This window comes from Marmota monax, unplaced genomic scaffold (genome assembly GCF_021218885.2).
Source record: "Marmota monax isolate L192 unplaced genomic scaffold, Marmota_monax_Labrador192_F-V1.1 WCK01_AAM20220418_F8-fsc00038, whole genome shotgun sequence".
NCBI lineage: Eukaryota > Metazoa > Chordata > Mammalia > Rodentia > Sciuridae > Marmota > Marmota monax.
Genome location: NW_026692498.1, coordinates 7895839 through 7922681, shown reverse-complemented (window position 1 = coordinate 7922681; position 26843 = coordinate 7895839). Strand labels below are relative to the sequence as shown.

Below are 26843 nucleotides of genomic sequence, written 5' to 3'. Positions count from 1 at the left end.
CTCTCCTAGGCTTCTCAGTCCTGTTTCTGTGGTTCCAGCTACTCTGGGGTTTTCTGGACCTTCTCTGCCCAAGCTTTGGCAGCACATCTCCCAAGACATCCTGCCACCCCATGTCCCCGCACGGCCGTGACTTTCCCTCAGTGTCCCACCCTACTCCGTCTCCAATAGGCCATGGAGAACCCTCTCTCACCCCCAGTTGGGCTCTGGGTGCTCAGCCCTCCTGGTCTTCCTGGGGTCATGCACGGACCTACCAGGAAGGATGAGGTGAGCCCACCCTTGGTGAGGACCCCTCAGACACGCGTCACAGGGCAGAGTCCCACTGCAGCCCCTCCAGATGACTGCCGAGGGAGGGAGGGGCAGAGACTCTCAATACTTGGTGGGGTCAGCTCTGTATCAAGGGTGCATCCTGGGAGGCCCTTTGGAGCCATCGGAGTCCACTGAGAACCCCAGGCAGCCCCCGCCAGCCCCCAAGCTTTCGTGCAGCTGCAGCATTTGGAAACCACAGGTGCCCATTTATCCCAGATGCTGCCCACCCACTCTGCTTCTCTGCATTCTAAGAAAACAGAATTTCAGTGCATGTTAGGTCCATTTGCTAGAGAATTCCATCCTGACCCAGGGCATCACCAGCCATTCCTGAGCACTTTCTCCCTCTCCACTCTCCTCTCTCCGAGGAAGCAGGCCCAGCAAGCTGGGCTCTATTTTTAGGGCACAGAAGTCCCCTGATTAGAAATTTACACCAAACCCCATTCCCACCGGGGCAAGATGTGCCCTCCCCAATGAGGGAGCCCAGAACTGAAGCTAAAAGTGTCCAAGACTAAACTGTCATCTGGCAAAGTGCAGCCGCCAGCGCGGGTGTGGGGTGGGGTGTGGGGGCCTGCCCAGGCCTCCCACCTACAGGGCATTTCATGTGGATTAGGGAAAAAGGCAGCCCCACTATGCGGAATCAGCCTTTCTCCTCCATGCAGACACACCCTGCTCTAGGCCCAGGAGACGCAGCTGGGCAGCAGAGCACTGGCTAGATTCCAGTCCTTACTCACCTGTGTGCGCAGAGAACCACCCATGCCACTGTGGACAGGCCCTGGAGAACAGTGCTCCCCACCATGAAACGCCAGCATGGTGAAGGCAGAGGTCGGGTAGGTCTCGGAGTCAGAGATGGGCTACATCCTGGGGGTGCACATGCCCATGAGCTCGCCCTCAGAGGCCAGAACCTCAATGGAGCAGACAGTGGGTTTGTCTGAACAGACAAGTGTGCATAAGTGGGTATTTGGCCCTGGCATGTATCTGCAGGCCTCTAAGCCTGGCTCTGGGCTCCACGTGCACATGGGAACGTGGGACTGCACCTCTCGGAGCATACACGCAACACCAAGTCTCCTCACAGAACTCATTTCCTCCTTCTCCTGAGCAGCTGGACTACGATTCCCAGTATCCCTTGCAACTGGGCATGGCCACAGGGCTGAGTAGTGAGTCCTGCCAATAAGGGGCCCCTAGGAACCTCCCTGGGGTACCATCTTCCACACTTTATCCCCAGTGACCTTGGCAACCACATATTAAAAATGGAGGATCTACAGATGGAAGGAGGGTGGATTCCGAAAGCACCCTGGGGGCAGAGCTGCTTGCCCATAAGGAGCATCTAGGTAGGATGCACCTGAATGAGAGACTGCTCCTGAGTCACCCACTGAGATTCAGGGTTCATCTGTTACAGAAACAAATGTTCCCTTGACAAAACCCTGTGGCACTCAGGTGACAATCCAATGAAAGAGACGTGAAAGTTGGAAAGATAAAGACCTATAAACGCGGTGGCAAGTGTTGGGTGCAAACCACTGCTTGGGAACCAGAGAGGGCAGCCACACACCTGAGGCTCTGGCCCTGAGGGACAGAGCAGGAGAAGGCTGGGGGACGGTGCCAGCACTTAACTTTCTGCTTTTAGCAACATGTTACAAAAAGGAGGCAAACTTGGGCAAGAGCTGGTGGTGTGCAGGTGGGTCCTGCAATTGTCAGGAAAGCCACAGCTTCCAAGCCCCAACCGCAAGAGAGAAGCCTGAAGCAGGCTGGAGGGACAACGGGCCAGTTGTGTCCCATCTGAATGAGGGACTCAGCCCTTCTCAGGATCAGAGTTAAAGTGCGGCCTCCCTCCTGCTGTTCATGTGGACCTTGTGGATCTGAGATGTGCGCTGACATCCGGGCTATGTGACGAGGGGCGCAGGGGCAGAGCACAGGGAAGCCTTGGCTGGAGAACTGCACCGAGGAAACTCTGGAGTGTGCTGCGACTGGCTCAGCCGTGAAATCACCCTGTGCCCCAGAGGAGTGGGCTGTGAGTGCTCTCGCATGCCCAAGGGGGACGTTTCTCCCAACACCCCCTCCTTGGAGGATGAGGGTGGGAAGGACCTCCAGGGAGGCAGAAACAGGGTCCAACCAAGGAGGCAGGGCTTGCTAGAGAAGCCCCCGGTGCAGCCTGCAGCCTGCCTACAGGAGGTCCTCCGAGCTCCCAGCACACGGGGCCTGTGTGAACCTGGGGCTGGTTCCCATGCTGGGAACCAGGGGCTGCTGCGTGGCCCCCAGCCTTCCCTTTCTTGTATGGGGGATGTAATGTGGTTGTATTCTAGGCGCCTCTCGGGCAGGGCAGTGGAGGCAGTGAGGTGAATTGTCCTTCAGTTCATGGTCTCCAGGCTGCGTACAGGTATCCCCTTCAGGGGAGGCAGGCCTGGCATGGAGCGGGCCGCCTTCTCCCAGACATCCTTGCTCTGAGGCAAATGCCCTCCCTGGGTGAGACTTCCGGTTGTCTCCCTTGAGGAAAGGTGGGTGTATTCTGAGATGGGAGAAGAGTGAAACAGATCCTTGGTGACCCTAAAGGCCAGACTGTGGTACATAACTCACTAGCTGTACCCAAATCTGTCTGTGCTTCTTCCTGGAGGCACAGCAAGACCACACTCCTAGCCTTCCTGGAAGCTAGGCTGCGGCCCCGGGAGTGCACTGACAGCCAGCAGAACAAGAGCAGGAACAAGGGCAGGAGCAATGGCAGCTCTCCCAGGCCTGGCCCATGAAAACCTCCCCTGCCTGACTCCACGCTGTTCTCCTTCCCCATCTCCATCCTCGCCCCGTGGAAGTGTTAAGAATGGTGCAGCCTCAAGACAGAAGAGGCCGCCCTGAACTGGGACTTGGAGAAGAGCTGCCCACCATCAGGAGCACTGTGTGTAACTTCTGTTGTAAAGAAGACCTACCTTTCTGTGTGTTGAACTACAGGCATGTGCAGTTGATTGTTATGGTGACTAATGTAATGTTACTTTGAGAGCCTCTGGGAATCTGATCACCTTTATGCTTCTGTGGGTTTGAGCAAATATGAGTGTGACACTGTGGAATGAAGCCTGTGTGCCTGAGGGTCTCATTTATGTGTTCACCGGGGCGACTCCCCAGGAGGGGTGCACCTGGGGCAAGTGCATGAGGCTACTTCCATGCATCTGAGCATGCATGGGCCTGAGCGAATCTGAGGAACTGTGTTTCTGTGCACCTGGACTCATGTCCCTAAGCACGTGTGCATACCTGAGCCTCCACACATCTTAGCAAGTGAGTTTCCCTAATGGGTCTGAACGGCTGTGGGTGCTCACCTGATGTGTGCACACCCTAAGGGTCTAAAGATGCACGTGTGCCCTTCACGTGCCACTGCATGGGTACCACTGAGCACACTGTGCACCCGGCACTGTGAGTACCTGTGTGGGCCAATGCAGGCCTGAGTGTGTGTGTGTGTGGACCCTGGGACTGAGCACACACAGCCCGCCTCTGAGAACGTGCCCACATGCACCCCTTGGAACCAAATCTAGACATCAGCACGCATGTGCACCTCTGTGAGGGAATGAACACACATGTTGGTGCATGAGCATCTCTCTGCAGATATCTACGTACATCTTGGTGAGGACACATGGATACAGCTGAAGAACACACGTGCTCTGTGCTCTTAAGCATGGGTGTGCACTTCTTCATGTGTGTCCATGTTCTTCAGTGGGTACAAGCACGTGTGTACGTACCTGACATGAACACGCACACAGATCTCTGTGGTTTTGAAATGTGAGCATCTGTAAGTCTGAACACATGTGTGGAATCCTATGATCCCTGCATACATGTGAGTTACACAGATGGGTCTGTCCACCATGTGCTGTGCGAGCTGGGTAATTCCGTGAGTCCCAGGACATGGTGCAAAGCATGAGCCTCAATGGGTCTGAACACAAATGAGCACACGCTAAGACCTAAACATGTATGTGTCTCAAGTGTCTGAAACACGTGAGTGCGTCTACATCTCTGCGCACGTGTGTATGATTTGGAACATTTGGCATTTGCATTGATAGATGTGAGCATGGCTGGCCACGATGGCACTTGCCTGTAATCCCAGCTATGGAAGGCTGAAGCAGGAGGGTTGCAAGTTCAAGGTCAGCCTCAGCAAACTTAATGAGGCCTTGTCTCAAAATGAAAAATAAAAAGGACTGCAGATGCAGCTCATTGGTAGAACACCCGGGCTCGAACCCTGGTACCCCCTCACACACACATGCACACAAAATAGATGTGAGAGCACATAGCTCTGAGCACTCATAAGGACCCTGGTGGGTTTAAGACATGTCAGATGTGCCAGCACCTTTGTGCTCTGTGCACACATGTAAGTGTAAACCTCTGGGGCCAAACAGGTGAGCACCTGGGTGGAGGTGCTCTTAATCATGGGTGTGTACTTCTGCATATGTGTCCATGGACTTCAGTGGGTACAAGTACGTGTGTACATACCTGACCTGAACACGCACACAGATCTCTGTGGTTTTGAAATGTGGGCATCTGTAAGTCTGAACATGTGTGTGGAATCCTATGATCCCTGCATACATGTGAGTTACACAGATGGCATTCTGACCCTGCACACCTTGGTGTGTTCCACGAGGCAGTGCATGTGTGCCTGGGTTGTGTGTCTGTGGGTCTCAACAGGCGTGTGTCAGCATGTCGGGCCTGCAGTGGTCCGAGTGTGCACATGCTCTTTGGCTTTAAGCATGTGTATGCCTCCGTGGGTCTGAGCATGAATAGCAGGCGCTTTTCTAGCTAAAACCCTGTGTGTTCGGGACTGGGGCTGGAGCTGGGGCTCAGTGGCACAGCCATGTGAAGCACTGGGTTTGATCCTCAGCACCACATAAAAATAAATAAACAAAATAAAGATATTGTGTCCATCTATAACTAAAAATGTTTTAAAAACACCTGTGTGTGGGGCTGGGATTGTGGCTCAGCGGTAGAACGCTCACCTAGCAAGGGCGGGACCCGAGTTCGATCCTCAGCACCACATAAAAAAAATAAATAAATAAAGGCACTGTGTTTTGTCCATCTACACCTAAAAAATAAATATTAAAACAAAACAAAACACCTGTGTGTGTGTGTGGAAGTGGGAATGTGTAAGCGTGCTGCTGGGCCTGTTGATATGTGTGACATGTGTGTGCATGCCTCTGGTCACATCACATGTGTGTGCACATGGATGTGTGCTTCCATGGGTGTAAGCCTGTGTGTGTTCTTCCTGTAAGTTGGATTCCTACAGGGGCCAGACCTGGAATACAAGATGGGGGCCAGGCCACCTCAGACAACAGGGGTGGTGCGACACATGGCCAACTTTAGGTACATGTCCCCCAAGTACACCCTCATTCAAGATAATTCACTAAGCAATGGAGGAGGTACGGGGCCTGGGGACTATACAGGGCCCCAAGTTAGTGAAAAGGGTGGAGAGGTGAGCAGGCTGAGCAGTAAGCTCCCAGAGCCCCTGTACCCAGGGATGAGGCTCTGGAAGGTGGGAGGGGGTTGGGCCCTGGATAGCCACTGTCTCCAGCCAGGCTGTCTTGACCTTCAACACTGACCTTAAAGCCAAGGGGTTTGGCCTTCTGCTCCAGAAAAGCCTCCTTCTCTGGGGCTCTGGAGAAGCTCTGGCTGAAGAGGCTGGTGGTGTGGGGGTTGGAGGGAGTCCTACACCAGCCTGGGATGGGAGACCCTGGAGTCCATCCTGGTCCCTGCCTGGCTTCCCATCAGGATAAAGAGGACCACATTTAAGCCTTGGAGTGGCGAGTGCACTTGCACATGCCAGAGATCCCAGTCTGGGGAAGAGCCGGTGGACTTCCTCTGGGGTCTCCGCCGCACTCTGCCGCCCTCTTGGCTATTTCTAAAGCTGGATGCTGGGCTGGCCCCCAGCCCCTCCTTATCCCTGGCTTCCAGCCCTCCCCCACCCACAACCTCCCCTCATACGGTGGCTCTTTTCCTAAGAGGACAACCCAGTGGTCAGTGACCTCACAGAGCCTTATCGGGGGACCACAGAGCTGCCAACTTCAACTCCTCCTCACTCCCTTGTCCTAACAGAGCCTGAAAGATCTCGGCCACCAGTGCCCACACTGGGATTCACGCCCAGCCCCTGGCTGGAGTCTGGGCTGGAGGATAGAGCCCGCCCAGAAGGTGGCCCTGGGGCAGCACAGTGTGCACTCCTCGTACTTGTGGGGTGACTATCTAGCCCAAGACAGCCTGTGCAGGGTCCAAGGGGAGCAGAGACTCCTTCTGTCACCAGGAGTTTCCATCCCAGAGTATGGGGCCAGGCAGTGTCTCATGACCCACACAGTCCCCTGTCCCCAGAACCTCATCCCAGGCTCTCATGGTCCATTCATCACAGCCATTTACAGCAAGCCTGGGTCAGCCAATGGAGCCCCAGACAGTACCCAAGCAGGACAAGGGGGAGTGCCATGCGCCATGCTGCCATAGGCCCAAAGCCTCCAGAACAATGGTAGGGTTGGAGCATGCATCCCTGGGCTGAGACCCTCTGGGGGACAGAGGGGCAGCCCCAGCAGAGACCTGCCACAGTGGGTGGCGTCTGTTCCAGTAAGCACAGCCCTGGGCTGTGGACAGGGAGCCTTGCAGCCCAGCGGCCAGCATCTCCTCCAAGAGCCCCTGGGCCCAGGGCCATATACGTCCCTCTCAGCTCAGCCCACTACTGGGCACAGAGGGCAAACATGGCTTCAGCTTCTGGGTCTGGGGTCCCTTGTCCTTGGTCTCTGAACCTCAGCCTCTGCCCTAAGGCTCCACACTCCATGCTTTGATCCTGTTCCCTTCTTGCTCAACCCACACTCCATCCAGAGTGGCAGCCCACACTCAGCTCGAATGTCTCTTCTGATGCTGACAGGATCCCAGGCCCCCGCCCCAGGCCAGATTCACAGAATGTGCCAGGATATGCTGCCCACCTCCTGACCACAACCCTTCCCTGTCTCTGTGCACACATGTCCCAGCCTCCAGCCTGCTGTACCCACAGCCCAGGGCGCCACCATTGCAAGGTAACAGGGAGAAGTCTCCAAAAAGCCAAGCAAGAGATGTGGGTGGCCCCTGCACTCCCACAGGCTCATCTGGGCTACACTAAGACCCATGCTCCCCACTAGTCACATCCAGTACTTTCTGCCTTCCCACAGCCAGCCTTGAGCCTCCCTTCACCCCAGCTCCTCTTAGCCACTGCCAACCTTCTCAGATGAGCAGCCAGGCATCCACCGTGCCATCTCACTCCCACCCTCAACTGCACACAAGGCCACCCGCCCTGCAGGGCTGCTCTCTGCAGCTGCAACCTTGGCTCCAGCCAGAGGCATCAAGCTGAGGCCTGGAGGGCTCCCTGTGCCCCCACCCTCCAGAGACTTCCCTCCCAGCCTGCTCTCCTACAGCTGCTCCCCCACCAAATCTCCCCAGGGAACCCCAAGTCTGGTCTAGGGAGCACCTCCCACCCAGCTTGCGGCCAGGCCTTGGCCTGGCATCCCTGGCAGTCTCCACCCTAGGCGCCCTCTGGACCAGAACAACAGACATGTCCCCGAGACTGGGAGGATTCAGGACCCAGCAGAGGCTTCCCTCTGAATGACCAAGAGAGTGCTGGGCCTTGGGGCTGCTGGGAGTTGTAGTTCTGAACCTGAGAGCTGATGGGAGTTGTAGTGTGTCCCCCCCCCCCACCCCAGGACTCCTAGAGCTGCAGTTCTCATCTAAGGAAACCGCTCCCTCATTCCCCTCCAGCTCCCCTCTGCACTCAACCCCAGGACTCTACGCTAAGAGCCTCACTATCTCCAAGGGATGGGACACCAACAGGCACCTTGGCAAAGGGCATCTAAGGCACCTGGGGGCTATAAGGTGGGGAGGGGGAGTATGGACAGAGCTAAGGCCTGCAGCAGGTCCTGGGCTGGGGTCAAGTGACAGGGACTGTCGCCCACCTCCCAGCAGCGTCGTCGCAGGGGCCCGGGGCAGGGGAGGGGGGAAAGGCACTCACCAGTACTGGGCTCACACTCCTCCAGATCCTCATCATCGCTCGGACACTCAGCCGAGGCCACCAGGAGGTCATCTGTATTCTGTGGGGCGAGAGGAGGGGTGGGGAAGAGAGGGTCCAGGTGAGTCAGCAGACCCCACAGTCACCTTTTGAGGTGTGTGGCACCACAGGAGCTGGGCCCTGGCTAAGGCCCAGTACTTCCATCACTTGCTGGTGACCTTGGCCCTGCATTTCCTCCTGTGCAAAGGGACACCAGACAGTACCAGCCCTGGAGCCCCCGCAGCTCCCAAGGATCAGAAGCACATGCTGTGCTTTTTATTTCTAGGAAGCGAGGCGATACGATGCCAGATCTGGGGCTATAGGGTGGGCAGCAAGGGATCCAGGACACCTTGGGGTAGGGACAGGTGGGGCAGGAGGCAAGGCACAGGGGCCCTCTGGAAGCTGCATGAGCAGAGAGGGACAGGGCCTGGAAGGGTTTCCTGGCTCCAGCTTCACCCCCACCCCATCACCCCTCATCTGTCTCCCAGCCCCCTTTCCGGAGAGAACCGGGCTGCACACAATAATTAGGGCTATGGTTGCCATGACAACAGGAGTCGACTTTGTCAGCATTTTCTCTCCTCCTGATTGCAAAGAAAGAGAATCCCTGAGATGAGTGTGCGTGAGGGGGAGGGGGCACTTGGGGTGTTAGGGAAGAGACCCAGGGAGGAAACCCAAATCTAGGCAGGACGAGAGCCCAAGAGGCTGCGGACGCAGAGAAGATCAGGGGGAAGGCCAAAGATGGGAGTGGGGAGAGGGTCACACCTTGCCTGGTCCCCAGACCCTCATCTTCCCTTCTACGTCCTTGTCCCCAGGCTCCAGCTGCTATCATGGGAGCTTCTCCATCACCGCATCACCCCTGGGGTCGCCACCTTCCACAGATGGTCTGCCCCCCTCTTGCACTGAGACCAGATGGCCCTTCAGAGATCTGGAGGGCACTGGGTGTGGTGGTTGCCCAGCCTTGGGTAGAGCTCAGTCTTCCAGGCTCCCTACTCCTAGAAGCAGGGCCCTGGGGAACTGAGTCCCTTTAGATCTCTGGGTGGCATAGGACAGAGGAAGGGACTCATGTTTGTCTCTCCCACCTGGCTTTCTCCAGCTAGCTGGGTCCCAGCTCTCTGCAGCACAGGCTGTCAGGGAGGGACCTTGGAGCACTGAGCTCAGCGCTCAGAGGTAGAGGCTAAGACAGACTGGCGAAGTTAGGGACATGTCCTCATGGCCACCCCCAGATCCCTCCTAGTGGACAGAAGTCCCTCCATACCTGGAAACCCAGTAGCCCAGGCAGTGAGACAGGGTGATGGAAGGTAGAAGCACCATGGGGACAGGGTGGCTAAGCAAGACCAGCGCACCAGATGTGAGCCCTTGTCAGCTCAACCAACAATCAGCAGGATACTCCACGGGCCCCGGGGCTGCCTCTGTAAACCCCCCAGGCTTTCTCAGCTTTGACACTCAGGAAAGCCAGGACCCCCCTGCTCCTTGGAGCCTCATTCCCCAGTTGTGGCCCACTTGAGTCCCCTTGGGTCTACCACTCTAGCCTGACCTGACCCTGGGCACCCCTGTGCCGGTGGGGTGAGCACTACAGGAGAGTGAAGCTCCAGGGAACTGTCTGCACCCTGTTCAGACTGGCAGGCACAGAGGAGGACACTGAGGCCCACTAGTGGGGGTGCCTTTCCAGGTCACAGGAAGAGGATGTGTGAAGGCAAGGGACCTGCAACCAGGGCCTGTCCCCCAGCAGGGACTACAGCAAACTAGGAGAGGCTGCTCCTGGCCTACCGCAGCCTCTGTAGAGGAGCCAACCACCCAGGGTGACTGCATCTGACTTCTCCAGTGTGTCCCCTTTGCCCAAGATGTTGACATCCTGGTAATGCCCATCTCCCACTACCTGCCCTCCCAACACTGGCCAGGGCCTTCGTGAGGACCAGAAGGGTCAGTTTGCCCCCATCCCCGGTGTAGATTTCCTGGCTCTTGGGTGGGGTGGGTGGTCTTCCCTGGTCAACTCCCCCCAACTCTGGGAATGAACCCCTTCTAGAAATAGTGGCCCTCACACCTTCAATGTCCCTGGTCACCAGGGTGAAAGCCACTTCCCTCAACTAAACCATCACCATGTCGACAAGGTCAGGGACATCAGCCTCCAGGATGCTACCAGACCCCTGAGACCTTCACCCAAAGTCAGAGAGGGCCTCACCTGGGTGGTGCTGTCCCTCAGCGTGGGGGAGCGGCCCCGGCGCGTGGTGGTAGTGGCCATAGTAGTAGTAGTCTCCATGATGGTGGTGGCCATGTCGGCCAGCAGGGTGGTGGCCGTGGTCTCCGCACTGAGCAGCACGGACGGCCCCTCCCCCACCAGGCGCAGATGGCCCTCAGTCCGCACGTTGGGGTCGCTCTCGGCGGCCAGCGCCAGCACCTTGAGCCCATTGTAGTAGAGGCCGGACACCTGGCCCTGGAAGGGGCGGCCCTGATCCCGGCCCCCGATCTTGATGGCAGCCTGGCTGTTGAAGATGGTCAGCTGGCGTCCTGGGGTAGGGGGCGATGGGAGAGTGACGGAGAGGGTGACAGACAGGAGGGGCAGGCAGTAGGGGGAGGCCAGGAAGGGATGGGAGAATGGAGGGGAGCCAAGGGAAGGCGAGAGGAACCAGGAGGAAACCGCAGGTGGGGTTGGGGAGAAATGAGGAAGGGGTAGACACCAAAGGGAAAGTCCTTGTCAGCCAAAGCCCCTAGCCCAGCCAGGAGGGACCCCAGCAGGGGAGGGTCCCCAGAGCACACACGAGCTGGGAAAGGGAGCCATCACCCTTCTACCCACCATGCGCATGCCTTCTCCACCTCCACCTGGCCCTCTTGGCTCCCCTTCCAAGGCCATCACCCCGCTTCTTCCTGCGCCCTCAATGCGGTCCCCATCTTCTCCCACTGCTTCCCCACACACCCCACCCGTGCCCAGCCCTGAGCCATGGAGCCCTCAGAAGTGGCAGATAGCGGAGACCAAGAGGCAGACACAGAGCGGGCGCTGCCCGGCCAGAGGAGGCGGATGAAGGGCGGCCAGTGAGTGGCCCTGCCCGGCCAGCTCCCGGCCGGCCCCGCCCACCTGCAGTCCCGGCCCCGCCTACCCGCAGCCCCGGCTCCGCCCACCCGCAGCCCCGGCTCCGCCCCTGCCAAGGCCCCGCCACTGCCCGGCACCGGGCGGCCAGCACAGCCCTTCCTCCCCGCCTGGGTGTGCAAGCACAGAAATGGAAAACGTTAAAGGGACCTTGCTTCGCTCGCTGACAGCCAAAAACCGCTCCAGCTCCAATCTCGCCCCGCACTCGGCCGTATTACACCTCAGAATTCCCACCTGCGTGGGGTTTGGCTGTTCACTTTGGTTTTAGTGGATCTGGGGGTCGGTTTAACCCTCTGAGTTTGTTTGTTTTGGTTTGGTTTTTAGAAAAGATATTTATTATGTTTAAGTTTAGATTTAACTTTGATTTTGGTGTTGCTTATTTTGGTGGGGAGGGATTGGACAGACGGACTGCTCCGTTGCCCCTTCTCCCCTGGACCTTCAGCTGCTGACTCTGGGGATTTTAAGTCCTGGCTTAGCCCTTGTTAGCCTCTGGTTAGTGCCTCGTTAAAGATCTGGTTTAGAGTTAGGTGTCTGTAAGCCCTGCCCCCAAAGCCTGGGCTGAGGATAGTCCAACTTGTGAAACCCACAGCTCTTTGGAAACACGGGCTCTCTGGGACATCCAAATCCCTGGAACCCCCAATCATCTGCCTGGCCTCTGGCCAATTATGGGCACTGGTGTGTTTCCTCAGCCTCCATGCTCAGCCTCTCCTCCTCCAGCACCCGCTCACTGCCCACGCAAGCAAGAACAGCCCTAGAGCATCACTGTTTCCTTACAAATAAGGGAGCCAGAACCCATAGACAAAGGGGACTGATGGAAGCAGCTCAGGACAGACCCTGAGAACCACCTTATTCAAGTTTATTCTTAGGTGTAAGAATAATAGAAAAACAGCCAGGCAGAGTGGCGCTTGCCTTGTAATCACAGCAGCTTAGGAGGCTGAGACAGGAGAATTGCAAGTTTGAGACCAGCCTCAGAAACTTGGTAAGACCCTGTCTCAAAATTAAAAATAAAAAGGGCTAGGGATGTAGCTCAGTGATAGAGCCTCCTGGTTTCATCTCTAGTACTACCAAAAAAAAAAAAAAAGGAATTATAAGAAAAAAGAGAGGGTCATGATGGTCAAATGAGTTTGAGAAGCAAACTAGTCATTAAACAGGGTCCTTTCTTGAAGGACCTCTCAGAGCCTTTATGAAACTAATGTACATGTGCATCTCTGAGAGGAAGAAACAGGACTTGGCAGTTTCCAAACTTATCTTACCACAGTCCCTTTCTTGTGAAGCATCTCATGGGACTGTTTCACAGGACATGTTTTGGAACTAGAAAATTGATTCATTCTATAAATATTTATTGAGCACCTACCATAAGCCAGGCCCTGACAATAAACATCCCCTCCAAGAACTCCTCGCCCTTGCCTCGGATACTTTCCTGAGGCTTCTCATTGCATGGCACACTTGCAATATGCTTGGGAGGTGGGCTGAGCAAGGACCAATGTCCTTTCTTATCAAGGAGGGTGCTAGCTTAGCTGAGGGAAGCACTGGGCCAAGGCCACACCCAAAGTGAGCTCCCTTTTCCACTCCTTGAGAAACTCAAATCTCTCACTTTCTAGAAAATAAATGCAAGCCTACAGAAAAGGTCAAGGATAGCTGGACCCCAAGTCCTACCCAGCCCCTAGCAGGGCCTATCCAGTTCTCCCTAACCTTTGGGGTCACAAGTTGCCCAGCCTCAGCCCAGGCTGATCCCTTGGCCTCTCTGATTCTGGGAGAAGGAGGTGGGTCACGGGAGAGGAAGCCACCTGACTTTAGCAAACTTGGTCCTGTGGCCCCTGCCCCTGCCCCCACCAGCCATGAATGCCTCAAAGGGTTAAAGTTCGCCCCGCTGGAGAGAGCAGCCCAGTGTGGCTGGGGGCTGTAGGTTTTAGCGATGTCTATTACAGTCCCTTTAACTTTTTGTCCTGTTATGGATTTATCACATCTGGTTATCAGCATTTTAGGCCCCTCTGGTGTGGGGGGCTGGAAGTTACATTTGGGGGTTTTATTGGGGAAGGCCCCAGTGGACATTTAAAGCACAGTTATCAGCTGGTTAAGTGGGGGTTTAACAGTTCTGCTTCCCCCTGGAGTTTAGCCTTAGAGGTACAGAGCTCGCCCCTCCTCCACTGGGACTGGGATGACTTTGCCATTGACCCCCAACTTCCCTTGAAGCCTTCTCCCCCTCACCCAGTGGCACCCCACCTGCCACCTTACTCTCAGCCCAGCAGGGAGAAGCCCCTGCAGGCCAAGGCCTCCCTCCCTCCCTCCCTCCTTTAGTCTCCCCCAGGTCTCCACTACTTCTGAGAGGTCCTGTGGGCCAAAGGGGCCCCTCCCAGAGAGTGGCCACAGGAGCTAGCTTCGGGGTCTTTCCAGTAGGATCTGAGGCCCCAGGTCTTCCCGTTCTCCTCAGCTGGCCCCAGTTAGGCCTTCCCAGCCTTCTTCTGGAGCCCTGGATCAGCCTTTCCTTCTCTCCAAACCCTTCCTATCTCCAAGTGCCCCGCAGCCCTGCAGAAAAACCTCTGGGACCTGACCTACCAGCCCAGGGAGCTTCTGTTCTCCGGATTAGAAAGAGAAGGAAGCCTCTCTCTCCCTTAGAAAAACCCTTCGCCCAAAACAAAGGTGCTGACTACAAAGGGGCCAGAGCGCCCTGGCAGGACAGGACAATTGTCCCTTCACTTGGGCCCGGGCAAGGCAAGGGCGGGGAAGAGAGAGCTCTGCACCTCTAAGATAGTGTTTTAAAGTTAGTTAGTTAATTAATTAATTAATTCTGGTTAATTACCTTTGTCGAGCAGCCACTCATCTACTACTCGACCAAGCCGGTAGGGGATTCTCTGTCTAGCAATCGCCAGGCGCTCGTTATCAAAGTTTCCTTGGAAAAGTTTAGAAAGACAGTAGGTTTCTCAGGCGGCGAAGTCCAAAGGAGTTAGAAAAGTAATTATACATTTCTCAGGAGACCCAGAGTAAGCAGCGACATCCAACAAAAAGAGGGGAGGCAGGAAAAGAAATGTGGGTCCCTCTTCTCCCGGGGGGGCCCCCTCCCTAGGCTCCCATCCAGAGCCAGCCCCACCCTGGGGGCGGGAGCAACCCAAAGAAAAAGAGGGAAGAGAAGAAAAGGCAAGGGAGGTACAGAAAAGGCAGCGGAAGGTCAAGTCAGAGATTAAACGGGTTTATCTGGTTCACCGGCTGAGGCCCTCTTCCTTCGCCATCCCAAAGTGGGCGGCGGGACAGGGGCAGGGCATTTAGCAGGTTTAAATTGAGGGGGGGAGGCCTCGTGGCCCAGGTGGCCCAACTGGCTACTGTGTTTAGAGGGTGGTTTAGAAGTGGGGGGATGGGTTAAGCGGGGTTTATGCGGCATTTAAGGGGTCTCCCGGCACACGCATCCAACCGCGAGATTTAAAGCACTCTCCAAGCCACCGTGACTCTCTTCACCTCTGTGCTCAGTCCAGCTGCCCCTCACTTCCCCCTCCGTGCTACACCCTGGCCCCCACATTAACCCTGCTCCAGCTTGACCCCACCTCTGCTTCTCCTCATGCTAGTCCCAGCTCCCTCAGTACCTGGTGACCACTATAAGTGACCTCATAGGCCCCAACCTCTTCTCCCACAACTCTCTCACCTCCCCCGCAGGCATCCAGCCCTCCTGGCTGGCTCCCCCTGGCTCCAAGCAGGCTTCCCGCCCTTCCCGCCAGCCTCAGCTGCACGCCTCTCCTTCCTCTGCAGGCTCTGCCCGCCCCTCAGCCTTCCTCCTTCAGACTTCTTCTCCCAATTCTAACCCCCTCTCCATCCTTGGCTGCCCATCTGGATACCCACCTGCTCCTCTCTCCACTCCCAATCTGCAGCCCCTGGAGACAGAGCGGGAGGGCGTGCATGAGCCTGTGTGCTCGTGCACACCTAGGTGGAAAGGGGTTGTCAGTGTGCCTCTGGGTATGTACGTGCTGCTCCTGGGCTGTGGGTGATCCCAAGCCACAGCAAGAAGAGCAACCGATGGCCTTTGGGAAGCTGGCTACTCCTCCCATGTAAAACACTCCCATGCACTGTGAACACCTGGGCTGGGGGAAGAGGCTGCGCTCCCCTCCCCACTCCAAGGCTCTGGCTTGGATCTGCGTGTGCACACCCCCCATGAATGTGGATGTAGCTGGTGCCTCCTTAGGTTCTTATAAGACAATGAGACTCTGCCTTTCCTATAAATTAAAAATGGATAATTCGATCATCTGTGTGTATGTGTGTGTCCTGAAAGGGAGAATGTACATCTGACTTGTTGGAGGGCAGCTGAGTATATAAAAACTGTAACAAAAGCCTTGTTTATCAAGCATCTCTATCTGTTCTAGCACTTTCCTTGGATTTCACATGGAATCCTCACAGCATCACTATGAGGCAGGTATCATCCTCGTGGTTTGGAGGTGGAAGCTGAGTCTCAGAGAGGCTAGACGGCCCCAGGCAGCCTTTCCCCACCCACAGTCAGAGGTTCCTCAACAGAGCAGACAGGCATAACCTCTTTACCTGGCCTCCCAGGACTGCTGGGCTCCAAAGGGTAATGCTCTGGACAGGAGTCCTGGCCTACTACAGTGAGGCCTTCATGCCCCCAAGTCCAGCTCTGTCCAGCACAGGCCCATGTCATCCCTGCCCTGGTGCATGTGTGTCTGAGACGGAGTGAACTCTGATGGCCCAGAGCAATCATACCACACAGCCCTAGCGGTCAGGGTGTGCTTATGGCAGGGGCTGAGGCTTCCTATAGGAAGGTTGGTGTATCTGAGTGACCCCACCCATGCTCAGGGCCTTGGCATAGACTAGCATCCCTCTGCAGAGCTGTTTTCTCATGGGTGTGTTTGACCTTATGAATGTCAGCAGTGGTTTGTATGCCTGGGGTTGGCCTATGTGTACATCAGCCTCTGAATTTATCAGAAGGGGCTCTGTGGGCCTCATTATCTCAGGAGCTACCCAAGAACGTGTGGGTGCAAGTCTGCATGACTGGAAGTCATGGGACTTACTGGCTCCTTGTTCCAGTCTGGGTGAGCCCAGAGGGTTTGCACCCTGGCCTGCCCATGCCCCTCCATCAGCATGGAGCAGCCTCTGCCTGGGCCTGGCTGTTGCTCTGAGTGATGGAGGCTGCAGATGTTCACTCCCTCCTCAGATGGGTCCTGTGTGTGATTCTGCAGTGCCAGCCAGCCTGTATCTCAGCATCTCTGTGTCCCTGCAGCTCTCCCTGCACTATTACTGTCCCCTTCCTCTTTGTCTCCTGTGCTGGGCTCTCCTGCACTCTGTCCACCTCTTCTCTCCATGGCTGGCTCTGCGGGTCAGTTTCCCCATCTCTCTCTGCCTATCTTCTGGAGTTGCCTCCATCTTTGCCTACGTTTTAGTGACTATTTCCAGGCCTCTCCACTGCTTCTTTTCTGTTTCCTCTCACTCTGGTATCTTACAGGGGCTCCAGTTTCTCCTTTTATGTCTTCATCCCTGTCCTTCCCCTGTGCTCCTCAGACCTTGGATTGTCCTTGAACAGCACAGCAGTCACCCTGCTGGACTGGGTTCATCTGCACCTCTGAGGGTCCCTGTGTCCTGATCACCTGTGTTCCCCAGGGCCAAGCACAGACCCTGACATGTAGTCAGTTGTCAGTGAAGGTTGGTGAATGTATTCGACCCTGTTTTTCACTTCTGTCATTTGTTTCTCTCTCCCCTTTGCCATGGCCCTCACTCCCTGAGACACTGAGGTTTCTTTTTTCTGGGTCTCCCTGGCTTCTTCCCTTCTTTACCTGTATCTCCATATACATATACATACACATACACATACATAAAACACCTTGCTTGGTTCTTTCCTTGGTTGTTTTTGGGAACGACCCTGCTTCCTGCCAAGACACCTTTTATGTTACTTCTGGATCTTGTCTCCTAGGTTTCTGCATCTGCCTCCCCATTTCCGCCTGTCTCTGCTTTCTGAAATCATCCTGTCCTCAAGCGCATCACATCTCCCAGCGGCTATCTTTCTACCACTTCTCTGCACCCAAACTGGACTCTGGCCTTGCACTCCGCCCTCACACCAGATGCTGTAATCCCACCACTGCGGCCTATCCCAGCCCCCCAAATCCTGATGAGCCTTAGCCACGCCCCCGCCTTGGTCCCGCCCCTGCAAGCCTTGCCTTGGCGGTAGCCACGCCCCACAGCCAGAAGCCTGCTCCACTTAGTCCCGCCCCGGAACGCCCCGCGCTCCTACCTGAGGCCTCCGGCCTCCCGCCCCGCCCCGCCCCGCCCCACCGCGCCTCCTCCGCGGGCCTGAGCCGCCTACCTGCTGGGTACCGCTCGTTGACCGGCCAGCTGTCCACCTGCAAGGTGGCGTTGCCACCGCTTCGAGTGAAACGCACCACATGGTATTTGCCGTCGCTCACGATGGCATTGGGCTCATCGATGGTAATGTCGTCCGTGCCCACGTTAAAAATCACCCCCACGGTGCCCTGGTCCTGGTAACAGGGAGGTAGAGGTCAGCTACAGACAGAAATCAACTATTCATGCCTCCTAGACATCCATCTGTGGATACCACCAGCCTAACTCCGCAACATTTCACAGCACAATACAACTTGCTCAGGTCTCAACAGTCCAAGGAGGTGGGCAGGCTTGAGCCCTCCACCCTCACTTACAACCAAGGGAGTTACCTAGGCTGATGTTGGGGGCACCACCATGGGGTGCAAAGCCAAGACCTGGAGCCCTTTCCACTAATCACCTCGGTCTCTTGCCTTTTGATTCATCCAGAGCATTTGCAAAGAATATTTACAGAGCACCTATGCTATTCAAGTACCACTGAGCCCAGATTGGGATGATCAGCATGGGGCATCAGCATGCCACTTCTGAGCTTCTCAGGGCCCATGCAGTCAGACTGTGGCTGCAGGGGTAACCCAGACACAGACAGGTCTGCAGAAGGGGAGCAAAGAGGCTGAACAACCCTGCAGAGTTCTGCCGGTGGCTCCAGAATGAGAGAAGGAACTTTGCTGAGATCCCAAAAGTGACAGGCCTATGGGTACTGGGTGCATGTGTTCTGGTCATCCCCACACAATGCTCTGAGGAAGCTCATAGGACCCCATTTTATCCAGGAAGACACTGAGGGCCAGAGAGGTTAAATAACATCTCAAAATCTCATAGTTCGCATGAAGGGACCCCCAGGTTTGGACTCCAGCTGTTCTATCTCCAAAGCCAGTGTTCTTACCACTTGCCCACTATTCTGAGATACTGACTCAAAGGGCCTGGGGTGGGGTGATCTGCTGAGGCCAGCTATCCATCTGCAAGGTCTGGCAAGCCAGTAGAAAGCACACATGGCCCTATGTCTAAGCCCCTATTCCATTCCTCTGTGCCTCCTAGGCACCCTCCTAAACCCAGCCCTGGAGTCAGCCCAGAGCTCCACCCATAGGACTGACACAGGGCTCCCTAGGCCCCCTGGGTCATTCACAGGGTCTCAGCCCAGCATAGAAACACACTATACTTTGGGGGTCTTCCTGAAAGACGGCCAGTCCAACCTGGGCAAAAAGTACTTCCTATATCTAGCAGAGCTGAAAGGCCTGGTGACCCTGTGGATGGGGGCAGGGGGGGGCTCACAGATGGGGCAGGGGCTTGGGTAGAGAGAGAGTTGAGGGGCAGGATGTGCAGCTGTGGTTTCCTTGGAGACCCATGCGGTATCCTTTCCCCACTTATGGGGTGCAGCTCTCCCTCTCCTAGAACCTGGGAAAGTCACACACACAGGCAGGCATATACACGCACACGCCCCCAGTCACACACGCATGCAGCAGCTCTCCTCAAATGCATTAAAACAGGGAAACTGAGGCCAGGCTTGCCTGACAAAGACTATTAGCAAGCCCCACCCATTCGCCACCCACAGACTGACAACATCCCCAGGGAGACGCTCATCATCGGCTCCCCACACACCCTGGAAGGGAGCAGCAGAGCCTCCCTCGTTACTATTGTTAGTAATAATATTACCCAGAATAGTAACAGCCCCTTGGATGCCTCTGAGGGTTCCTCCCCACAAGGCTCCGCCCAAGCAGTAATGGTCAAGGGCACGTGCAGTCTGGAAGCCAGCAGCAGAGGGCCAGCCCGGGGAGCTGGAAGGCAGGACGCCTGGATTCCCTAGGAGGCAGCCAAGCTCTCAGCCGTGTGCTCCGGGGGAGAGGCAGCTCCCCAGAGCCGCTCCCGATGTGAAGTCAGTTGTCACTTCTGTTAAAGTCATTAATTCCTAATTCCCCAATTACCTCATTAGGCGGCGGTGGGGAGAACGCGGCCGCTCCTACAGCAAATAATTATGGGAGTCAAAATTAATTTGGCAAAGTGGAGCGACGCTTTATTAGAAACGTCAAATTGCTTTTCTCTTATTTTGCTGCCGCCTCCCCACTCTCTGAGAGCTGCTAATGACGCTGTGGTGGGAGCTGATGTGTCACCAGGGGAGGAGGGGGCTTAGGGGCTCCCCTCAAGGGGCTCTGGACTATTTGGTGCCCAACAGAGTTGGCCTCTCTGGTGGCCCCTGCCCTTTCCAGGCTCCCCGACCCTAGCACGGGGCCTCCCTTCCTCCCAGGCCTCTGCAGCACCCAGACACCAGGCACCAGGCCTTGCTCCTCCTGGGCCCTGCACCAGGTGAGGCATAGGGGAGGGAAAGGGAGGATGTCCCTTCTCCCAGCCTGGACCACTCCCCTCTCCCCTCTGCCCTGGGACCAAGCAGGAGGCACAGAGCACACACAGACTGGTGGCACGTCATCCAGGTGGCACGTCACACATGACTGGGGTACAGAGGGCTGCGTGCAGGTGGGCGGGGCCATGCGTGCTCTACATGCAGGATGTCAGCGGAGCTGCCTGACATCCCTCTGCCCTCTTACTGTGCTGCACATCTGGGGGAACTGAGGCTTAAGAGTGCAGTGATTTGAACAAAAATAGAGCCAGGAAGGGCAGAGCTGGGATTCAAACCCAGACCATCTGCTCCAAAGCCACGCCTGGCTTCGCACATGAACAGAGATAAAGGAACAGCCATCCATGCTCACAGAGGACATGGGACACGGTCACACCCTGCCACACAGGGTGACTGAAACCACAGCACATGCCACTCTTCGGGGAAATAGAAACGCATAGCTACATCCTCAACCAGAGACTGGCGGCACCCACAGTCACAGCCGTTCTGTCGACACACAACCATCACGTACCCGGCACCGCACTGCCGTCCGCAGCTGCACCGTCTCTCACGACAGGCTGCCACTCACTAAGTTAGAGACACTGTCTGTCTCGCTCACTCACAGGCACAGAACTCCCAGGCCTGTCCCAGTGTCCCACTGGCCACTCTTCCCTCTGCACCCTTCCCAACAGGTCTGTGCCTGTCAGCTGCCACTGCCACCCTAGCCATGCTCTGCCACAGGACTCCTCGGCCTCCTTCCTCCACACCCCAGTCAGGGGAGAGGTGACTTGGGATCTGATGAGCTGTCTGTGACGGGGGCCACAGTGCCCTCCTCAAGCAGATGGGAAGGGGCAGCGTCCACACAAGCCTTCTCCCCTGGCTTCCTCTGCCCTCCTTAAAGTGAGGGCAGCCTGCCCCACCCTCACAGCTTAAGGGCCTGGCCAGGGCCAGCCTGTGGGATGCAGAGAGCCAATGAGGTGGCTGAAAGGGGCTACAAATATGGTGTTGGAGGGAAAGTCAGAGGCCCAGTACTAAAGACTGGGGAGGAGGCAGGGAGAGGCTAAGACCAGAAATGAAACGGAGCAAGGCCAGAGGTTCCAGGGAAGGTGGTGGGGCAAGGTCTGAGATGGGGTAAAGGGCCAGGAAGGACAGGGACCCAGCTGAAGACTGGAGTTAGAGGAGAACCTGGGAGGTGAGGGTCAGCTGGTATGGAGGAGGCCCTGAGACGCCTGAGACACGCTGAGAAGGAATGGAGGTCACAGACAGGACAGCGAGGGGTGAGGTCCACGGTGCGGGTGGAGGGACAGAAAAAGGCAGAGCTGGGTGGGACCAGAGGTCAGGGCAGGGATGCAGGGCGGGGCCAAGAGGTCAGTGAAGAGTGAGCTTAGACCGTCAGGAAGCGGCTGCTGGGAGGGCAAAGGTCACAGAAACAGAGGTCAAGGGCTGGCCAGAGGCAGGAGCAAGGTTTGAAGGCAAGGTAAAGAGAAGGTAGGAAGTTGCAGGCAGGGAAATCTGAAGGAGGGGCAGAGCATGGTGGGCTGCTCTAGGTGGACTAGGAATGAGCAGGGGCAGTCACAGATGTAGGGACATTCTGCAAGCCTGAGAATGGCCTGGAAGGCCCTGGACTATATATATATATCCTGAAAGGAGAAAGTACACACAGACTCGGGGGTGGGGAGCTGGGCACCTACAAACCAGATGGGTGGGCCAGGTCCCAGAAACAGAACTTCTGTGGGAAGCCCCAAGGATGAGGGAATGAGGCTCTGGAGGCTCCCCGTGAAGGGAATAGTGGAGGTGCTGACCCACAGCCATGAAGGACATAGTGTACGTGGAGCAGGGCAGGGTGAGACGGCCGGAGCACTTACGATGTGCAGCTGCAGGTAGTCTCCGAGGCCCGAGGCACTGTCCACCCGCACCAGCACAGCGCTCCGCTGATGGGTGCTGAAGCCCACGGCCAGGCGGTCCATCCTTGTGCTAGGCCGGTCATTGGGAGGCCAGGTATAGGTGATGAGCGCTCCCCCCTTCCCAAAGATGTATGTGGTCCCGGCTGCAGAGAAAGGGAAAGGGAGAGAGGGAGAAATGGCATCAGAAGGGTGAGCTCAGCAGGTCCCTGGAGTTGTGGCAGGGCATGGAGACACCAGGTCCAAGGTGTGGGTCTTCCATGGTGATGTCCACAGCAGCCACCAGCCCCACAGTCCTAGGGAACAGTTGGCAGGCGGGTGCCAGGGTGAGAACCTGTGCATGCACAGACAGATGTAGCTGCCTCATCAAGAATTCTAGCTTTAATTACAGCAAAACAGAGAGATAATAGAGTGAGCGACACAGAGAGAAAGTACCCAGAGAGAGGCTGCAAGGGGACCAAGATGACAAGAGTACCCTGGGCCGGAAACCCAGGGGCTTGATTCTGACCAGCGTACTTCTCCCAAGGCTGGCAGAGGTGACAGATTCAAGTATGTGTCTCTTTGGGGCCAGAGCTGAGCAGCACCAAGGCAAAAAGGAGCCCCAGGCGATGGCGGGAAGATGAGCAGGGCTGTGGGCAGCTCTGACTCATGGCCCATCTCTGGCTTACGGCCAACATCTCCCCCAACCAGTCCCCTCCAACCCCCTGGGAATCTTCCTGGTTTGTCCAGGACTCCCTGCCTCCACCCAGGGGTGCCTGGGTCCCAAAGCAGAGTCCTGGAGCCCTGCCCAGAAAGAAAGAGACAGTGGGGAGGGGGACCTGACAGCCAGAGGAGGAAGGAGGCAGAGACAGATGGACAGAGAAGGACAGAGAGGGATGTAGGTGAGAGAAGCAGGAGAGTGGGAGCCCAAGATGTAGGCTCCCTCTCCCCGCCCTCCCCCACCCCACCCTCTCTCCCCTTCTCCCTCTCCTCTTCACCATCCGGCTGCCGGGGGCGGGTGTGAGGTCCCTAACGATCTCAGCCCCAAAATAAACCCCATTAGTCGCCATGTTCCCTCCTGCGGGCTGACTGAGCTCCCTGGGGGTGGGGGTGGGGGGCTGGTCACCCAGTTTCCGGGAAAAGAGTCTTGTCTGGGAGGCCTGGAGGACTAGTACTCTGGGGCCTGCAGAGAAGGGAAGGGAAGAGAACAATCTTGCATTCTTCAGGACATAAATGGAGAAGATGAGATTCATAAAACGCTTAATTAAATAATTAGCCACCAATGATTCCTCTCAAAGCACTTCTTGGGGGGAAAGGGGTTCAAGGAAAAACTTAGCCAAAGAGGAAGAGAGCAGCAGCTGGGGTCTGAGGGCAAGAGCCTGGAGCAGACCGGGAGAGGTGTGTGGCCTTGCCCGTGCCTTACCGGTGGAGAGTTCTGCTCTGGGGTGGGAAGCTCCAGGTTCCTGGGAGGCAAGACATCCTGAAGGGTCTAAGACACTTCCAAGAAGCAAGCAGAAGCCTGCTCAGCCAAGATGGCAGCCCAGCTGGTAATACAGGGCCAGGTCCCCTCAAACACCCCAAGGCCTCTCACCTCAGGCACTAAGGAAGCCCCTTGTAGTTCAGGCAATCAGGTGAAAGGGGGCTCTATCCCCAGGAGCTCCTAGATCCCATGGGAGAGGGGGCTCTGGTGTGCATTGGAAGGATGCACTATCCACAAACCCAGGAGGTCGATGAGGCGATAACAGGGGGCTGCTGCCTGGGTCCCAAAGAGGGAATCAGGGCTGGGGCAGCAGAAACTGTGAGACCCCCTGCTGCTTTCCAGAGCACCTACCATATTGCTCTCCACCTCCCCAGACAGGGCCAGAGTGAGACAGGACCCCAGGGCTGGGCAGGCATGAAAGAATCACCCGGATGTCTGATAACTGACAGCTCACCCAGTCTATGGCCCAGAAAGCACCCAGGCAGACAGAGGGAGCTCACCTGGGCCCCTCCAGACACAGGTGTTCTTTCTACCTGGGGACCCTGGAGGCACAGTGGTAAAGGTTGAACCCTCAGGAGGGGCCCCACGTCTAGGGTGGAAAGCTGGCTGGGGGCGGAGAACACAGTGAGCCCCATCTCCACCCCTGTGCAGGTCACCTGCCTGGAAAGGGCTAGGCCTCAGCCGGTACAGTCTCTCCACTCCCAACACTGCAGCACTCCGGAAAATCGGCTGTTTCCATGGCAACCGTAATACCCAGGGTCCTCCCTCCCCCCTCCACTCACAAGCTGCACGTCGAATTTGGTGGGTGAGGAGGGCCAGGGGAGCTGAGATGCTGACCTTCCTCAGCACATGTGCCCGCCCTGACCAGAGGCTGAAGCCTGTTCACCCCTGGGCTGCAGGGCATTCCGGAGAGGGCAGTTTTATTGGAGTCCTTGGTCCCCTCACACCAGGAAAGGAAACTCCATCTTCCTGCCCCCAAGCCCACCCCCTCCCGGTCTAGGGGAGAGCGGCAGACCCCTCTTCCAGGCTTTCCCGCTGGATAGCAAACAGCACAGCGCCATGAGCAGCACCACGGACAGCGCCATGGCTGGGGCCCGGCCTCCGAGGAGCCGGCACGCCGGACGCCTCTTTGGGCAGTGAGGCTGGTGGGGTCAGAGGCACGTGCCACCGCCCAAGCCCCAGGCCCCACAGCAGGCACCTCCCCTGTGACTCATGCCCAGACCCCACACCCACACACAGGCCGCGACGCACCGGCAGCACACAAAGCCCCAGCGTGGAGAGGCAGACTCCAACCGAGACCGGCAGCCAGAAAGATGGCGGTAGGCGCACAAAGAAGGCCATGGCGGGCGGCGCAAGGGCAGGGGCCGGCCGGGCGCGGGAGAGGCCGCGGCGCCCGATGCCCGCGCCTCCCGGCCCGGCCTCCCCCGGGATTGATCACCCAGCTGTTCTCGCGCCGCAGCCAGTTTATTACGCTGGGCGGGCCTGTTAAAGCCTCCGGGCGTTTATTACACTGGGGGGACCAGGGCGGAGGGACACTTCTTGGGCAGAAGAGGTGAAGGATGAATGGTTTATTGGGCTGGGGCGGCAGTAATTACCCTGGGGAGACATTTCTTTCCCCAGCACCGCGGCTCCCGCCCGCGGGCGCAGAAGGCTCGGCAGGGAGGAGGCCCAGCAGAGGAGGCGGGGCCTCCACCGGTCCCGCCCCGGACAGCCGCGTTCGGAAAGCACCTCCCGCCGCTCACGCCACCGAGCAGTCCCCTGCCCTGCCCCAGCGCCCACCCCCCCACCCCCCGCCCCAGCGCCCCGCCCCAGCAGGCATGGCTGGCCTTCCAGCAGACATGGAGTCCAGGACATTCTCCCACACCTAGAACGCTGACAACCTCCAGGAAGGGTTCCGGAGTGAGAAGGGCCTAGGCTAAGGCCCCCATATGCCGCCCACGGGTGGTGCAGCCCAGTTGTTCTCACCTGCCTAGGAAATCACTAGCGGAATGGTCAGTTTGAGCCTTCAGACATTTCCGGGAGTACTACACCCCTGAAGCCCAAGACAAGAGAGTCTGGCCAGACACAAGGTCTCAAAGGCCAAGGTTGGCACTTTCTGCCCACACCCAACATAGTCTGCAGAAACTGACTGCTCCAGTAAAACACTAAGGCTGATCAGAATCCAGTAAAACACCAAGTGATCAGAATCTTCCATACAGTCCACACACACCTGCATTCTAGAAAAAAAGTCCAACTGACCATGAATAATGGTTAGTGAACCCACAACATTAATCATTCATTCCATGTAAAACCATCCCATACATTCCTGTCCCCAGAGCTAAAACTACATGTGCAGACCCCCTGTGTGCCTATGTCCCCACAGCAGTGGATGCCATGACAGAAGCCTTTTGGAAGATCTAGACTTGTGAGAAGATAAAGTGTCCTGCACAATCCAGAGAAGACCCAGACTAATGTAGGTGCTCACACCCAGTACCAGATCTTTCTGTAAAAACTTCCACAACCCAAAGAGAAGATCTTCACAAGTCCAAATCCCTGAGCTCAGCTTTCTCTTGGTTTAGAATCCCAGAACATATCCCTTCAATCCTTAACCTCATTCTTGGCCATAAACCATGCAGAATGAAATCCAAGCTAATACTCAAATCCAGAATCAAAATATATGCTGAACCCCTTTGTAAACTGGAGCAGTAAATCCAGAAGCTCTGGAAACTACAGACTCAAAACTGAGCTGGGATCGAGCCCTCCTTTCCTGGCACATGAGGGCACCAGAAATGAAGCTTGAGGATGAAAGCTCCTCAAGGATTTTGAAATAAGAATTCGGAGGGCATATGCCGGGCGCAGTGGTGCACTCCAGCGGCTTGGGAGGTTGAGGCAGGAGGACTGCGAGTTCAAAGCCAGCCTCAGCAACTTAGCGAGGTCCTGAGCAACTCAGTGAGACCCTGTCTCTCAATAAAATATTTTAAAAGGGGTAGGGATGTGGCTCAGTGGTCAAGTGCCTCTGGATTCAATCCCTGGTAATAAATAAATAAATATGGGGTGGTCAAGGACCAGAAGATTGTCACCTCCTCTTCACATTTTTAGGACCCAGGTACACTGGTCTTCCCTCATCCCATAGTAACATTGGGTGCAGAAGTGTCCATGGCATCTGGCAGGTGGGTAGGGGGTATTATGTAACAGGAGGGGCTGGGGCTGGGAGGGGAAATGGGAGAAAGAGGGAAGAGGAGATGAAGAAGGTGGGTCGAAGCCCAGCAGCACTCCCTGCAGGGAAGTGGAGGCGCAGAGGAGGAAAGAAGGGGCACCCGCACACAGGGGGTCTCTAGGAGCCTCTGGGCAGGAGGAAGGCTGAGCAGAGGTGGGATTTAGCCACAACAGGTGGCCTCCTTCCTTCCCTTGGACCTTTCTTGTGACCCTCCTTCTTGGCCACCCCACCTTCACAGCTG

General features: G+C 56.6%; 1 protein-coding gene across 44 annotated transcripts in view; it reads right to left on the bottom strand.

The window, feature by feature from the left end:
* Nrxn2 (neurexin 2) overlaps positions 1 to 26843 on the bottom strand; it is a 104894-nt gene that overhangs the window by 5153 nt on the left and 72898 nt on the right. For 31 of the 44 annotated variants that reach the window (XM_058579490.1, XM_058579510.1, XM_058579492.1 and 28 more), the window contains 5 exons: positions 21912 to 22093; positions 17692 to 17863; positions 14200 to 14289; positions 10497 to 10822; positions 8282 to 8360 (listed from right to left, as the gene is read on the bottom strand). In XM_058579490.1, coding sequence (XP_058435473.1) covers positions 8282 to 8360; positions 10497 to 10822; positions 14200 to 14289; positions 17692 to 17863; positions 21912 to 22093 — 849 coding nt within the window. The remainder of the gene's footprint in view (positions 1 to 8281; positions 8361 to 10496; positions 10823 to 14199; positions 14290 to 17691; positions 17864 to 21911; positions 22094 to 26843) is intronic. The other 13 variants (XM_058579502.1, XM_058579515.1, XM_058579516.1 and 10 more) reach the window with 1 other exon arrangement.